The sequence below is a fragment of the Dermacentor variabilis genome, chromosome 9 (genome assembly GCF_050947875.1).
Source record: "Dermacentor variabilis isolate Ectoservices chromosome 9, ASM5094787v1, whole genome shotgun sequence".
Classification (NCBI taxonomy): domain Eukaryota; kingdom Metazoa; phylum Arthropoda; class Arachnida; order Ixodida; family Ixodidae; genus Dermacentor; species Dermacentor variabilis.
In genome coordinates, this window is record NC_134576.1 from 129714527 (window position 1) to 129730742 (window position 16216).

At 43.8% G+C, this 16216-nt stretch overlaps 1 protein-coding gene across 1 annotated transcript in view; it reads left to right on the plus strand.

Moving 5' to 3' along the window:
* Positions 1-659: 659 nt before the first annotated feature.
* Positions 660-16216, plus strand: part of Slob (Slowpoke binding protein) — a 29477-nt gene continuing 13920 nt past the window's right edge. The window contains exons 1-9 of the mRNA XM_075669385.1: positions 660-1066; positions 1935-2005; positions 2376-2473; positions 4534-4611; positions 5801-5994; positions 7908-7985; positions 8189-8370; positions 11120-11226; positions 14514-14614. Coding sequence (XP_075525500.1) covers positions 1025-1066; positions 1935-2005; positions 2376-2473; positions 4534-4611; positions 5801-5994; positions 7908-7985; positions 8189-8370; positions 11120-11226; positions 14514-14614 — 951 coding nt within the window. The 5' untranslated portion in view covers positions 660-1024. The remainder of the gene's footprint in view (positions 1067-1934; positions 2006-2375; positions 2474-4533; positions 4612-5800; positions 5995-7907; positions 7986-8188; positions 8371-11119; positions 11227-14513; positions 14615-16216) is intronic.

A 16216-nucleotide genomic window follows, 5' to 3' on the forward strand; every position in this document is an offset into this window, starting at 1 on the left:
AGTTCTGAAAATTTAATCTTGATGGAGCGAAAACAAAGTAATTAGCGCATAGTCTTCTGTTATCATAAAGCGATTGATTATGTACTATGTAACACCATACTGTGACTTTTGAAGTGCGCCTTACTGGGATTTTTTTATTCGTGGTTAAATTCGACCACGGGTAAAATGGTTCATGCAGCCGGTAACTTGACTAAGTGACGTACGCAGTACATCGTGTGCAGAATGCACTATCCGCCTGTGTTAGTAAACTTATACTGCTGGCCTTTTTTTTTTCTTATTTAGATATGTTGCTGCAGCGCTTTCCATAATAATCATTGAGTCAAGCGGGACCGAAAGTCGGACGAGTTGGTATTTGTTCACACTTATCAAGTTAAAATAGCTGGGCAGATTTTAGCTGTGTCCCATTGCAGTAGTCGTCCTCTGTTATCGCACGTGTGACGTCCTTGTATAATTAATGTCGTGCAAATTAACCTTCAAAGGATTCCAAAATTTTCGTTAATTAAAGGCAGCTACCATGTGGGAAACCAAAACCGGAACTGAAAGCTTAATAATGAAGGTTTAACAGATCTTGATTCACCACAAATGTGCTTGGCTGTAATCGAGTGCTTTTATTGCGTTGACCTCTTACGTTTTCTTTTCTTTCTCTATTTACTGAGAGAAATGAATGTTTCGAAGTTGGTTTACGCAGCGCTCACGAGGGGGCCAAATCCGACGTCATGGATACCAAGACGCCGCTTTGAAAACAAGTGTGGGCCCGTGAGCGGTGCCTGCGCGATGAGGCGCTTTTCTCTTAAATTTCTAAGTTGTAGGAAAAGATGACTCGCCCAACAGCCTCTAGATGCATTTCCTCATGTGTAGAACTCAAATTGCCTCGCTTCGGCGTCCGATAGTTATGGAGGCCGGCTAGTGCAACAACCCCTCCTCAGTTTCTCCAGCATCCGCCTTTTGAGTTTCGTTTTGCTTGGCTTCCGTCGCTGTGGGGGCTGTCTTCGGCGGCATTTTAGCCCAGCGACAAGTTTTCAGCATGACGTTTAAGTGGGACGACTTCGCCAGGGAGTACTATTGGGTAAGCTCAGCGATTGCGGTGGCACTGAACTGCACACAACTACGGGCACCAGCGCGCTTAATGCACGGCACCCATATCACTAATCCTCTTCGAGTTCAAGAGTTTAAGCGTCCGACAGTTTACTCGCAAAGCTAAAAGAAAAAAAAGTTTGCTGACTTATCACACGTCTTTCTGCGAATTGTTCGTCCGACAAGAGATTATCACACTCGCTTCGCGGAGTCGAAATATCAAAGTGTGGCCGCGGTGGCCACGCGCACCGGCTTACGAGGGCAGCAGCTCGCGGGATGGTTGCACAGTGTTACTGCTAGGTGCGCTTGGTAAAACAACTCCTCTCGCGGAAGATAGTTGTGTGCAACAGAACGTGCCCGTGTTGGCTACCTAGTGTGCTGAAATGCAGGCTCGTTAACTGAATTCTCGAGAACACGTTATGTCTCGCTCGGTCCTGTTGCGGAACCTGTTGCACGCAATTCGAGTCCGCCCGCTACCTGAACGTGCGTGATTACGAAACGAATCTACGTATCTCGTGGTATCTCAGATCAAATATGGTATAATGAACGCTGCTACGCGCAGTTTCAAGACAGGGAAAGAGAAGACACCGACACATAAGACACACAAAAACACCTACACACGGGACTCCTGTGTTTCCCGTGTGTCGGTGTCTTCATTTGTCCCGTCTTTGAAACTGCGCTTACCAGTATTAATTTATTAGCTTGGAGCAACTAGCCCGCAACGAATTTTGTTAACTAATATGATAGGTTGCTTCACTTAAACCTCTTGTTACTGCTTCCGGTGAAATTCGCAAGTACGATATATGCAATGCCCTCCCCCCCCCCCCCCCCCCCTGTTTTTTATTCTCTATCTGACGCAGGTCATTCTTCTAGCGATATTTGCTGTAATGGCACTAGCTGCCATAGCGATTTGGGCTATACTTCGGTGCAGGTACGTGAATATTCGCATAACTGCTCTGTTGTAGGCATGCTGTAGTCTGCATTCATGATCAGGATTTTCATGTTCAGTCAAAGTAGAGAAAATCAGCTAAGCAGATCAATGACCAGCACTTCGGGTGCAATCACGTAATTGTTATCCAGTATACTGCAGTCTCCGTTGTCAAAATTCCCATGCTTATACCAGTTAAAGTGAAGCAAAATTGGCTGAGCAGGTTAATTATCGGCTCTTTGGGAACACTTGTGTGCTATTCCCCAGCACACCATATGCACTCCGTTGGCAGGGGTCCTGCGTTCATATCAAAGTAAATTAACTGAGCAGGTTAATGACCACACGCTTGGAAATGTGTTGCCTTGGTATGCAGATATCCTCGACACGAGTACCTGGCACTCGACAACGAAAGCAGCTTCATCTTGGATCGGCTTGAACTAAGCCGGAAACTACGTGGTGATATCGATCGCAGTAAGTGTTCGTCGTAAATCACCGCACGTGGTAGTAACTGTAATGCTGCAGTGAAACTAGGGTCATTTAGTTAGCATGTAGCTAATTGCTTACTTATCTTAGTAGTAACACATATCATGGCGACAATCAGTGTTATTGATATTGGATACTTTGCATGGAAACTTACTCGTTGCCGTTATGACGTCATTTGTCAGAGGTGTAGTGGGGATTTCTCTTCTTTGTGAACTTTCAGAAAAAGAACTTGAACTAACTTTTAAGCTGAGATTCTCGCCAAAGAATGTGACTTAATTGGCTGACCAAGCAGAAATATTGTTTTTTGAGTGTTCCAGGTTCTTTACTTAACCTTGTTCAATTATTGTGAAGAGGTTCATATTTTGACTCACTCACTCTGCTTTCAAAACTCGTTGTAGCTTTCACATGACCAAACACTGTTCTACTGTGCACTTGGAACATAAAAGTGAGAATGTAAGTGTCTGAATTTGAAAGATTGTAATAGGATGATATGACAACTTGTAATGTGAGGTCAACAACTGAAAGCTGAAAATATCTTGCATAGACCAACCATGACCAGGAGGTTTAACTGCGCCAAAGTGTCCTGTAAAGACTTGATGGAATCAGCAGACAAAAGCTGATTTCATCTGAGAATGAATGGATAAAGCTTTATTTCAAGCATGCCTCTGTTTAGCCAGGAGTGTCACTAAAGATATGTTTAGCTGGTTCATAATATCTTCATTTGAGAAATGCATGCTGTTCTGCATTGCAACATTTAGTAATGTAGTAATGTTAAATAATGTACGAGTTGGTGACAGTAAAGCTGTGTCTCAATATGATCTTTTCCTGCCTTTCCCTTCGCATAGTGTACAGTTGGCCATAAGCGTTTGCTGGATACGGTTTCCACAACAAATGGGAACTTTCGCTCTGTTAAAGTTGGGTGCATCTAATTTAGCAGATAACTGCGTAGGTTGCAAAAACTACTACAGATTGAGACTTTGAATTAGTGGCTGCATGCCCAGGGTTCATGGTTATTCGGTTCTTTAGGAAATATCATGTTTCGTAAAGTTTTGTGTCCAACAGTGCAGTATAGGCCGAACATGGAGAGAACGCAGTTTTCAAGCAATATTTACTTCTGCCTTTCATCAGTTTTATTGAGCAAGCAGAAATTGCTCACTATTCAGGCAGTCATTTGATAAGAAATGTCTTATTTGCACGACTTTATATCTTTCCTGAGTTGTAGTCCGCACTGAAATGCTAATGGGTAGTTTTTTTACAGGCAACTCCGGCACTTTTTCTCTGTAAATAGATATCAACAAAGCTTCGACTGCATGTTCTCTTTGGCACTCTGATCGCATGTGCCAAATGCTATCACTGAAAGCTATGCAGTTTCACTGAAAATGAACTTAAAGGTTTTCACGGGTGCTCCTTACTTGTGCCCGTAAATGTATGGTTTTTTGCTGACTGCCCTGTGCTTGCTGACATTTACCTCTTCGCCAGCGGATGGTCGTGACAGAAGAGTGGGTGCCTGTGCAGAAGCGCAACTAAACACCCCTCTTTTCTGCATAGTCAAAGAATAAATTAACACATAAAACCTGTACATATAAAACCTATACATATAATGTCAGTGCATAATTATCTCTAAAGCACACATACCTGTTAATGTAATAGCACATGATAATGAACGGCTTCATTGGCTTTCCTAAATTTCTTATTATTGCTCTTGATAGAAGCTTTCAGGCTAGGCTCACAAAACCGGGCTATAGTAGGCGCTTGAAGGAGGACACTTTGCGGATGCTCTTCGCATTCGCCAAGGGCAAGTGCCAACATTACCACACAAAGTAGCTCTCCAAACTACTCACTTTACTATCAGGTATTGATATCTTATTTTCTTGATTATTGAAACTATTTCGAAGTTTCTACCTGAATCTGCTTACCCCACATGACAGGAGGATCTATGCAGTTTGAAAAACCTCTTATTATAACATAATAAAAGAAAAATGCTGGTGTTGCCCTTTAAGTATGGGCCATATTCCTTGTTATTAAGCTTATGTATTCTATTTTTCCAGATGAGGCCTTGATCAATTGCCAGTACTACCTTCGGGGCTCAACAAGGTACTTCCTGCGTTACCAGCTCTGCAACATAGGTGAGCTGGGCACATATGAGAAGTTCAGCTTTCGTGGCGAGCTACTACTATTTCTGTTCCTTGTGTGCCATCCTGTTCAGTCGAAGTGTACCAAAAAATGGGTGCTAAATTTGCATGTCCACGCTCTCCTTAAAAAAATATTTAAGAACAGAACAATATGAGTTCTGCACAAACTGCAGTGCATTCAGAATGACAGCTGCAGTCTTAATCATTGAAAACATTTTCTTTACCACTTTGACTTGCATTCACCTGATTTTTTGTATACGGGATGAGTTAGGTGATTTACCAGTGGCCAATCAAGGAGAAATAAAAGTTGAATTTGCTTAAGCAGTGAATCATAGCCGCAGATTCATCTTTCACAACCAAGCTGTCATTGCAACCAGAACAAACCCAGCGAAGGACAAAGAAACTGTAAGATTTAAAGACGTCGCTACTTATCTGAGGAAGAACTAAGAGATGTAGTGTGCTGAAAATGTGAGGCATTGGAGTGACAGGCACGACAGTTGGGAAAAGTTTGGAAAAGTTTCTATGAATTGAACGCATCATGGGAAGTTAAAGTTTTATTAATAGTGTGCTCATGCCATTTCCCAGTGTTTAAGAAAGGTTTTGTGGGGCAGTTATAGTGAACGTGAACCGATTGGACTGTGCGATTGCCTATGAGGCAGTACAGAATGGCATTGTTCTGCCCAAGAGAACACTAGTTCATTTACACTTCCAGCATTCCTGAGCTCTGCGTTATCTCCTTCTCGTTATCTCCCTCTCCTATTTCCATCTCAACCAGTGCAGGGTAGCCATCTGGAGTTTGTCCTGGTTAACCTTCCCGCTTTCTTGTATCTGTCTGTCTTATCTACTCCAAACGAATGAGTAGAACTTGTTGCTGGGCGAGTTGTTTGGGATCTAATGAATACATTGTTGCGCCAAAAAAGAAAAATAAAGACTTGGGAAGGAAGAGTACGAAACGACAGACTGAGCGCTGATTTAGCGCTCAATCTGTCGTTTCGTACTCTTCCTTTCCAAGTGTTTATTTTCCTTTTTTGGTGCAACAATGTATTCATTAGATCCAAACGAATGAGCACGGGTCATGTGAAACAGCGCATATCATCGAGCATCTGCAGTACTTGAGCAGCCTACTTGAAGATCCACAAAGGGCTGTTATTACAAAGGAAGTGGTGATGCTCATGCACCGCAGGCAGCCGCATGGACCGGCACTGGTTTGTGGTGCGCGACAGCGCGACGCGCACCGAGCGCCTGCTGACGGTGACAGCGCTTCCAGATGCGTGCCCACTACGCCACTCGCCTTGTCAGGTCCGACCGGGTCTTCAGGAGATCTTCCTCGACCTCCAGCACCCTTACGTCCACCCAGTGCTCGACATCGACATCAAGGTACTTTGTCCACACGCTTTGGCAAGAACTGTGATTGCTTTCTGTTTGAATATTCAGTGATGGTTCAAAGGCCATGGTGGCGGCAGCTTTCTGCTGTTGAGCATGAGGTTTTGAGAAAAATGCTGCTGTACCAAGGTTTGAACGTTAAAGAATCCAAATTGTCAGAATTCAGTTGGAGCCACTGTGGCATCTCTCGTGGCCAGATTGTGTCTTTCAGATGTGAAACCATATCATTTAGCCTTAACAATGGCCTAGCCATGTGTCATCTGTCAAGAGTGTCTCGGGAGTACTGTTCCCTTTTTTTTATGTAGAGCCTGGTATTGCACATTATTTATGCACACTTACAGCTACAAGTGTCTAAAAACAAGAAATAAAAAAAAGAACAAGAAATGCAGATAACCCAGCAGCTAAGCACATTTAATGATTCTGAAATAATCCTGATCTATTGTTTTTACAAAGCAAAGCCTTAAAGAATCTTGTTCTTTATATATGGCCTGTCATCACAGCTCTCGCTACTGCTCTCCGTTAAAGAGTGCTGCTGCTTCATGGCAATGCTTCCCGTATTGATGTGAAGCTGCACTGGAAGATGAACTTACATATGGTTTGCATCCCGTTTTTCTACTAGTGCTTATTGAATTTTAGATGCAAATAATATGCTGTAAAATTAAGTATCTGCCTTGTGCTTGGCTAGGTGCTTTATTTTGTGCATATCACTTTTGGGAATCATCCTTGCTGCATGCAAGAAACTTGTGGCCTGGGGCATTCATTTCCTGTCAGCGTCATTTTTATGTAACACATTTGTTGAGCACATTCTATAATCCATAACATCTTGCTTTTCATTCACAGATAAAAGTTGAGGCCGAGATCAAAAACTGCAATGTGTGCCTTGAGAGGTCTGCAGTCCCATGCCATGTGCCTGAGGCACTACTAGAATTGGCCCCATAAGTATAGGCGAATGCCTATTGCTACATTGATTCATGGTGCCTGATGTTACAATGTGTAAAAAGTAAAAGTATCAGTGAAAGTCATGTATTGGTAATGCAATCCCTGTACCCTTGCTGGGCTGCACTGCAACACACGTTGCAGTTGCGTGGTGAAACCAGAAATTGTAATTGTGAGCCTGAATTCTTTTTAGAATTATTTTGCCAAGACAGTGCATGATGCTACATGGATATGTCAATTTCAAACTTAAGAATCGTGCAAAAAAGTTATGGAAGAGGCGGACAGGATAGGTTCTAACTTCAAGCTCAGTTTATTACAGGAAACCATGCCAAAGTAACTGACGGACACATGCACATGCAGACACACAGAAGCAGCAGCCACACAAGCTTCAGTTTTCATATAATTATTTGTATAGCCACATCTACTGTATAGACTCGTGTAAAAGCTGCGCTTTTTTTCCCCAATTTTGGCATGGTGCAGCCCTCACGCGGGACCGAACTTTTTGGTTAAAATGGTGCTGGTGCAGCCTTGACTTCTGCACACCCCGGATCCCTGGATGTGCCATTGCATCAGAGGTCAATGCGCAGCTCTCACCATCTAGTAGCGGCACGTTGAACTACGCAGCGTGCAAAAATTTGTCGATGTATGCTCACAACATCGGGGCATCAAACGCGATTGCTTCTGGGCTGGAAACGTTATTTTTCTCTACAAATTTTGGGTTGCCAAGTTGGGGCTGCAGCCGTTACAGCGGTAAGTTTGATTTTTTGCTGTTTTTGTGTGTGCATGCTTCCGAAGTTTACACTGATGCAGGCTTCCTGTAATAAATTCAATTGGAAGTTAGTGCCTGCCCAGTCCTCGTCATCCATGTTTTAACTGTGCTATTCTTAAGCTTAAATCATGGATCAACTAGCCCAGCAGCACGTATTAGTCATGTATATCTTAACATGACTTTGAAGACTTCTAACTTGCAGGTCTTGGCTGAACGCCCACACGTGGTGGTCGTGTCTCCGCTGAATGATGTTGGGTCACTCAAAGATCTCATATACCATGTGAGTGCAGTTTTGCTTGTTCTTAAGTATCGGAAGGAGTTATGAAGAAACAGTGGAGGAAAATGTTAGCTAGTAGCTAGTTATGCAGAGCTTTGAGTATTGCGTGATGCAAAAGGATGCATTCGCATTAGAAGGGGCAGTGCCACCTATGTTGCGGACCATGCTTCTCGACCCGACCAGTGCTGCTTCCTGGCCACGCGCAGAGCAAGTACAATGAGGACTGGCAGGAGAAGTATCGTCCGCAAGGGACAGGCCTCCCACAGGACCAGGTGCAGCGTCTGGCCAAGCAGATTGTTGAGGGCCTGCTTTTTCTACACGAGAAGGACTTCCCGGCATTCTACAACCTACACCTGGGCAACGTCATCCTCCAGAATGGTGTGGCCAGGTGCGTGCTGCCGCTCCATCTGTTCTTTTTTTCTTTTCTCTCCAAGTTGCCAGAAGTTTGAACTATTCAATGGCGAAATAAATGTGGTTCACTACAAGATCGTGGTGCATTGCAGCTACTCAAGTGTTGCGTAGTAGGAGCGCGAGCTATACATGAACCTTTGAGGTAAACTGTTGACTGACTTCAGCTCAAATTTTGCAAAGCGGTTATACTCTTACACAACGTTTGTGAGCATTATTGCCTGTTTTGTACACAATAGAACGTAAGTGTACATCATTTTGTGGAGGTGGCACTAAAAAAACATGACAGCTTTTCTGCAGTGGAACAGCGGCGCCATCTGTGTCTGCTACAGTGAAAGCAGTGTTCCACACAGCACTACTGTTGCAAAAAGAGTGGTGATTTCTTTATATCATTGCCACAGATAACATGCACTTTGGCTTTGTTATGAATTAAACAGGCAGATAATGCTTGCAAATGTGGTATGGAACTGAATCCACTACAAAGCACAAGTCTCTGTGTGAAATATAAGCAATGAATCAGCACATGGTTTAGCTGGAAAGGTCATGTATACCTTACTCTCCTGCTTACGCAACACTCAATATAATATTCTCCTCAAACACGAAGACAGCTCAGAGATGTAATTGCATATATAGCCAGTTCTTATTGTCGCTTGGTACATTACAGATGTGAAAACCCAATTTTTTTCGTCTAAATACTCTGTTTAGACACTGAAGGCGATATTTCCATGAATGCAGGAAAAGTACATAACCGTCTTCTCATGTTGGTTCTGGCAAAACCCACTGTTCTAAGCCTGAACACAGAGATGAATGTGTGACATCTTGTCATAGGTTGGCATGTTGATGCAACGTCCTGGATTTTTGTGCCATCTTTATACACTAGTCAGACGGGAAAACTTAGTGACACTTCTAGCGAGTGCACTGGGCCGTTAATGTCACTCACAGGCTGTCAGACGGAAAGGTCTAGTGACAGTTGCTGCGGAGTGCACTTGCCAGTGAGCGTGCTCGACAAACTCGCTTCGCTGCACTGAAGTGTGTGTGGCCTTGATAGCAGTGCTTCCGGAAAATATAAATAGATGCTCACAGCAGGATCAGCACTAATTCTAACACTGCTTTTTCATGGTTTCGGATTGTATGAGCACCTCTACCCCATCAGTGAAGCCAAAATAAGCTTGAAACGCTCATTTTCGGTGGGTTCTGCCATTTTGACACGTATTCCTTGCTTGTATTGGCTCAAAACAAGTAGACGTGTTAATGGGATTATGGCATTTTAACTTTTGATTGTGAAGGTTCTTGTAAATAAGCGTTCTTTTTTTCGTTACTAAAGAAAAAGAGTTCTAAAACTCAAAATGCCAAAAATTATATCAACTCCTATGGCTTCAGAGCTCATCATTGTTGTCAATTCCGAATGACACTTCATTTTGCCATCTAGCACCACACCACTGAAGTGACACTCAGTGAGATGAAGTACGCCTGCTTGAAGTGTCACTAAATTTGCTAGTCTAACTGGGGTATTAGTACAGTGCTCAAAATGCACTTCGCAAGTCCTTTTCATCACCTGCAGCAACGCATCAGTCCAGATCAAATTTTTTTGACCATTTTCACGAAAGCTGACGGCAGGAATTGAACCACTTCCACAGAGTTTCGCATGCATCTGACTTCGTAACCAGTACGAATATGTTAAGTAGTTTCTCCTAAGTTAACTTTGAAAAAGATTAGACGTAATGTGTATCTTAATGTACAACGGGTCACACAAAATGTATGGTCGTGTTCAAACCCATATGTCGCCCGAACAAGTGCACAAACAGATGTATATGCACGACTAATCATGGCCTCCGAGATTGCGTGCGCCAGCAGGTTGTGCTCTGGCTGTCCCATTCTCATGGAAACAGTGTAAGTTCAGTGGTGAGCGTGGCGAGGCTCCTTTTCCGTACTGCGGCACGTGTAGCCGAGGGCTTTTCATGCATTGAGGAGGCTTTTGGGCGGTCCACTACAGTTGCTGCCGCTTGGATGAGGCGAGAAAAAAATTAGGTTGTGCTGTTAAAGCAGTTAGGCAGGCTAGTTGGTTGCTGGACCTCGCATTCATGTTAGCAGCGCGGAATTGAAAAACACTTACACAGAAGGTATGTGTTTCTTTGTCTACTTGTTTCCTTCTGTGTAAGTGTTCAATTCCACACTTCTAACATGAATGTGAGGTTTTGTGCTGCTAGATATGATCCCTTATGATTTGGAAACAACATCTAAAGGTCTACGTGAGGAAAAGTGTGTGCTGGTGCCTATTTATTTTCTAGTGCATTTTTTTTTTCTGCGCACATACTCCCACTACATTTACATGGGAATATAGAAGTGAATTTCTGTGCAAAACTTCATCATGTGTAGGAAACATTGAACTTCAAATTTTATGGGTTACATGTATGTTCATCATATTGTGAGGCGGTTTCAAAGCTTTGAACGAGTCACCAGCTGGTGTCAATGCTTGCTTTCGTATGTGAATTTCACCATCATCATAAGGCATGAATTGAGGAAGACATAGCATGATCTGCCCACATTACACTTTCTTGCCTGGGAGCAGGCCAAATGGGATGACCAAAGCAAAACCTCCCAGCGTGTGAAATCTCGGAACCCGTGGACCAAGTCACTTTCATCTGTGTCGTTTGGTTTTGCCAATTTATAACAGCACCTGCCAACATACACAGCACTCTGCTTATCAGATTTTACTCTGTGTTTTGCAGGCTCACAGGCCTGGAGAATGTCCTGCTGGGTTATGTGCCTAGGGTCTCGGCATTCATCCGCAAGCGAATTTGCGAAGACAAGGAGGTCGTCGACGCTGTCTGCTTTGGTAAGAATTGTGACTCTAGCTGTCCTCCTGAAATGTTGAAGCACTGGCACATCCGTCTGCTTTCGTAAGCATTGTGACTCTAGCTGTCTTCCTGAAATGTTGAAGCGCTGGCACATCCGTATGCTTTGGTAAGCATTGGGGCACCAGCTGTCCTCCTGAAATGTTGAAGCACTGGCACACCCGTCTGCTTTCGTAAGCATTGTGACTCTAGCTGTCTTCCTGAAATGTTGAAGCGCTGGCACATCCGTCTGCTTTGGTAAGCATTGTGACTCTAGCTGTCTTCATGAAATGTTGAAGCGCTGGCACATCCGTCTGCTTTGGTAAGCATTGGGGCACCAGCTGTCCTCCTGAAATGTTGAAGCACTGGCACATCCGTCTGCTTTCGTAAGCATTGTGACTCTAGCTGTCTTCCTGAAATGTTGAAGCGCTGGCACATCCATCTGCTTTGGTAAGCATTGTGACTCTAGTGGTCTTCCTGAAATGTTGAAGCGCTGGCACATCCGTCTGCTTTGGTAAGCATTGGGGCACCAGCTGCCCTCCTGAAATGTTGAAGCACTGGCACATCCGTCTGCTTTCGTAAGCATTGTGACTCTAGCTGTCTTCCTGAAATGTTGAAGCGCTGGCACATCCATCTGCTTTGGTAAGCATTGTGACTCTAGTGGTCTTCCTGAAATGTTGAAGCGCTGGCACATCCGTCTGCTTTGGTAAGCATTGGGGCACCAGCTGCCCTCCTGAAATGTTGAAGCACTGGCACATCCGTCTGCTTTCGTAAGCATTGTGACTCTAGCTGTCTTCCTGAAATGTTGAAGCGCTGGCACATCCATCTGCTTTGGTAAGCATTGTGACTCTAGTGGTCTTCCTGAAATGTTGAAGCGCTGGCACATCCGTCTGCTTTGGTAAGCATTGGGGCACCAGCTGCCCTCCTGAAATGTTGAAGCGCTGGAACATCCGTCTGCTTTCGTAAGCATTGTGACTCTAGCTGTCTTCCTGAAATGTTGAAGCGCTGGCACATCTGTCTGCTTTGGTAAGCATTGTGACTCTAGCTGTCTTCCTGAAATGTTGAAGCGCTGGCACATCCGTCTGCTTTGGTAAGCATTGGGACACCAGCTGTCCTCCTGAAATGTTGAAGTGCTGACACATATGTTTGATGCCGTATAAACATTTTGACATGCTTGTATAACAGAAAAGCACTTAGCACGTATGAAGGTTGGGAAACATAATATATTTTATTATGATATTCGAAGTTGGTCTCAAAAGGCCAGCCAGATGTCATCGACTTTATAACGACGTCATGACAGAGCGAAATTTGCTGATGTTGTGTAGCAATAATGTTAGGCACCTGCCACGTTGGCACAGTGGCTTTGGTGTTGTGTTGCCATGCATGGGATCGAATCCCGGCCTTGGCAGCCCTGTTTTGGCAGAGGCAAAATGCAAAAAAATCCCAAGTACCATGCATTGGGTGTATGTTAAAGAACACCTGCTGATCATAATGTGTGGTCTCCCACTATGGTGTGCGTTATAAAGAGATCATGGTTTTGGCTTGTAAAACTCCAAAGGTTGCAAATGAAAATTTTTTTTTGGTAAAATACAATGACGGTACAATGGTGTATCTCATAAAAGAATATCAACAAGAGGGCCTGCGTGCATTTATTCCAGATGCACTTGTGTGCAGCAGCCACACCGATCGCGAGTACGAAGCGAGCGAGCATATCGTGACGTCACGACCTACCCACCTCCTGTGTACCGAAACTAAAGCTAGTTAGTAGAAATAGGTGTCATAGTAAATTATTTAGGACGCTCTTGTGCTTGCCCGTAACTTTTTATAGGGTTTAAAGTGCTTAAACATCCATGTAATTCAATAAGAGGTCTAGTCAAAAATGTCGCGTCAGCACTAATTTAAGTCTTAGGACATAGCCAGATATCAGCTTGGAACTTCAGGTTTTGTTGACTTATCTAGCACACTGGCAGACAAGTAATTCACTCTTGCACACTTATGCTGCTGATGTAGGTGCGAATGTTCCTTTATGCTAGTTCACAATGTAGTTGAACCTCAATATAACAAAGTAGCATTTTGAGCAAAATTTTGTTTGTTATATCCGTTAGTGATTAAAAAATAATGAAGGTCGCCAGCAGATCTGCAGCTTGGGCCATACCACAGAATTAAGCAAACCAAGCCAGTCTGAGCTGAGTTTTTGGCCAACACAATCTCTGTGCGCTTTTCATTGACGGTGCCAATGACTAAAGTGCGTCTTTTTGCGTCTAATGACTTAAACGTACTGAGGAGCACATTTACAAGGGTTTTATTTTTTTATACTGTTGGCTTGTTTAGTAACGTTTTGAGCTATGTGCCAACAAACGCTTTCTTTGCTATGACTGATACCACTTCACATTGTGCATTCTTGGTTTTGTCGTCATAGTAGAGTACTCATTGAAATAAACCACAGCCAGCCAAATTCTAGATTTACATGTATACTTGTGCAAATACCGGACTTCTTTTTCACAATTTTGGTGAAGTTTGGCCGTTACACAAACGCAGGCTATCTTGGTCCTAGTTTTCCTGTCATATGAGATACCTGTGATCTCCCTGTACCAGAAGATCGAGCACTATTGTTTTCATAACGAATTTATTTGTTCCTGCGAGGTCCTATTTCTGGATGGGCCACCGAAGTGTGCAGTTTTTCGCAACGCCAAAGTTGTGCTCGGCTGCACACTTGGCGCGCTGCTTGTCATACACCACAAAGTTTAGCTTGACTGCAGCACCGTACGCCATCAGGCACTTTCTTCTGGCAGCTTCACATAAAAATACGGCTGGCTGCACTAGGTCTAATCGAAATGTGTGCTCCTCTTTTTTAATGTTCTTTTCCACTTTTCTTTTTTGGAATTTTGGGCTGAGAAGTTGGGGATGCGGCTCTTACTCAAGTATATACAGTGCCCATTATATCTGGCAAGTCATTACATTTGTATTCGTTGTGTTGAGGTTCAACTGTCATATGTATGAAGGGCTGGTGACATGTGAAGCAGGCTTTAACATCAATATCAAGAAACTAAAGGAACTGAACACAGTGCACAGATTACTTAAATTAGGCAAGCACCCTCTCTGTGTACACATATGCTGCAGCGAACTAAAATCCTGTATCCTCCAAGAAAAAAATCTGCGCATTGTGTGAATGAAACCTCGACTTGCATCTTGCACGTGAAACTCACTCACGTTTTGAGAAGCAAGCAAAAAGAAAAAAGACATCGTGTGCTTTTTCTTAACTGCGTTTTTGTGCACTTTCAAAAACCAGGTCATGCTCTGTTTGAAATGGCTGCCGGCTACGAAATGTCCACAACGAAGCCTACAGACAAAAACTATGCTGATGTTGAACACTGCCCCGAAGTGTATCAGGTTTGTGCTACCTTTTTGTTATTTCACCTTTCTTAAAGGCCTCAGACCTGCTCAGTTTGTTTCCGGTCAAAGCCGTGTTAGTATTCACTTTTGACGAGCCTGCCTCATAGAGTATATTAGAACACTGTTGCCAAGGTATCGGATGAACCAAGTGCGTATAAACGTCTCATATTTACCATTGCATGCAACAGATTGCAGTACAGATCTGTACTAGAGGTGTGAGAATGTTCGAAATGTAAGTATAGCAAATTGAATATTACCGTATTTGATTTGCTCTTCAAATCAAGTTGTCATTATATTCATAAATACGAATATCTGTAGTTCGAGTAGTTCTCGAATATTTCAAATCACATTCGTGTTTTTAATAGACAATGCTTCGTAATGTCCAGTGTAATGGCTGAAACTTGCTAGCGCTGTGAATGTACTAGGATGTAAAAATCGTTTTATAATGGTGAGAACAGTTGTTCATTATGCAACAATTATTCAAAAAGCATTAAGTATCTCATTCGAATGCCATTCGGTCTCAAACAATTACTATATTTGCATGCTACAGTCGACTCCCGTTAATACGAAGTTCACGGGGACCGCAAAAAACTTCGAATTAAACGAACTTCCAATTAAGCACAAAACACAAAAAACAGCACTTTATTTGTGGCGAAATCCAGTATTTTCTCTAAGAAAAATAGTCGGTCATCTTGCTTTGCTTCTTCTTGCCGAATCGCGCTGCTGAAAGCAAGTTCTGCAGGCTGTAGATGTGGCGGAACGCTTCTTCCGCGTTACCTTCAGCGGCAAAGAAGCGCCCTGCAAGAGCAAGGCCCGCAGCTACATCGGCAGCCTTAGGTTGCGGCTCGCCTTCAACGTCATCGTCGCTTTCGTGGGTCGCTTCCTGGGGCCGAATAATCTCTACAATTTCGCTATCCGTCAGCGCACCGCACGTTTCGACCGCCTTGTCTACGGCGACGTAATCTTCAAAATTGACGTCCCCGAGAGCATCACCAAAATCAGTGCCGTCAAGCTCGCTTGTTGACGCTTCCTCCGCTGAATTTTCAGAGGCATCCTCCGAAGAAGCTGCCACAAAACTGCAAGCCCTGAAGCAGTTTGCGATTGTTTCTTGCCTCACACGATCCCATGCTCGCGCCAACATGTGGATGGCACTAAGCAGGCTCACCTCGTACTTTGTGGAGCTATCCATACACAAAATCATGCGCTCGAGGAGGTGCCGCCTGTACAGGACTTTAACATTCTTGATGATGCCTTGGTCCATTGGCTGCAAAACAGCCGTTGTATTTGCAGGCAAAAATGCGAGGCGTATTGCACTCAAGGCTGGCACATTCACGTGAGCACTGCAGTGATCGACAAGGAACAACACCTTGCGGTTCGAAGCAGCAAACTTGCGGTCCAATTTGCTTATCCAGCTCTTGAAGCTTTCGGCCGTCATCCACGCTTTTTTGTTCGCCTCATAGTCCACAGGCAGCGTCTTCACGCCTTTAAAACATCTCGGCTTCGCGGCTTTCCCGATCACAAGTAACCGACATCGTTCCGTGCCAGTCATGTTTGCCGCGATCAGCACCGACACTCTCTCCTTGCTGCGTTTGCCCCCAG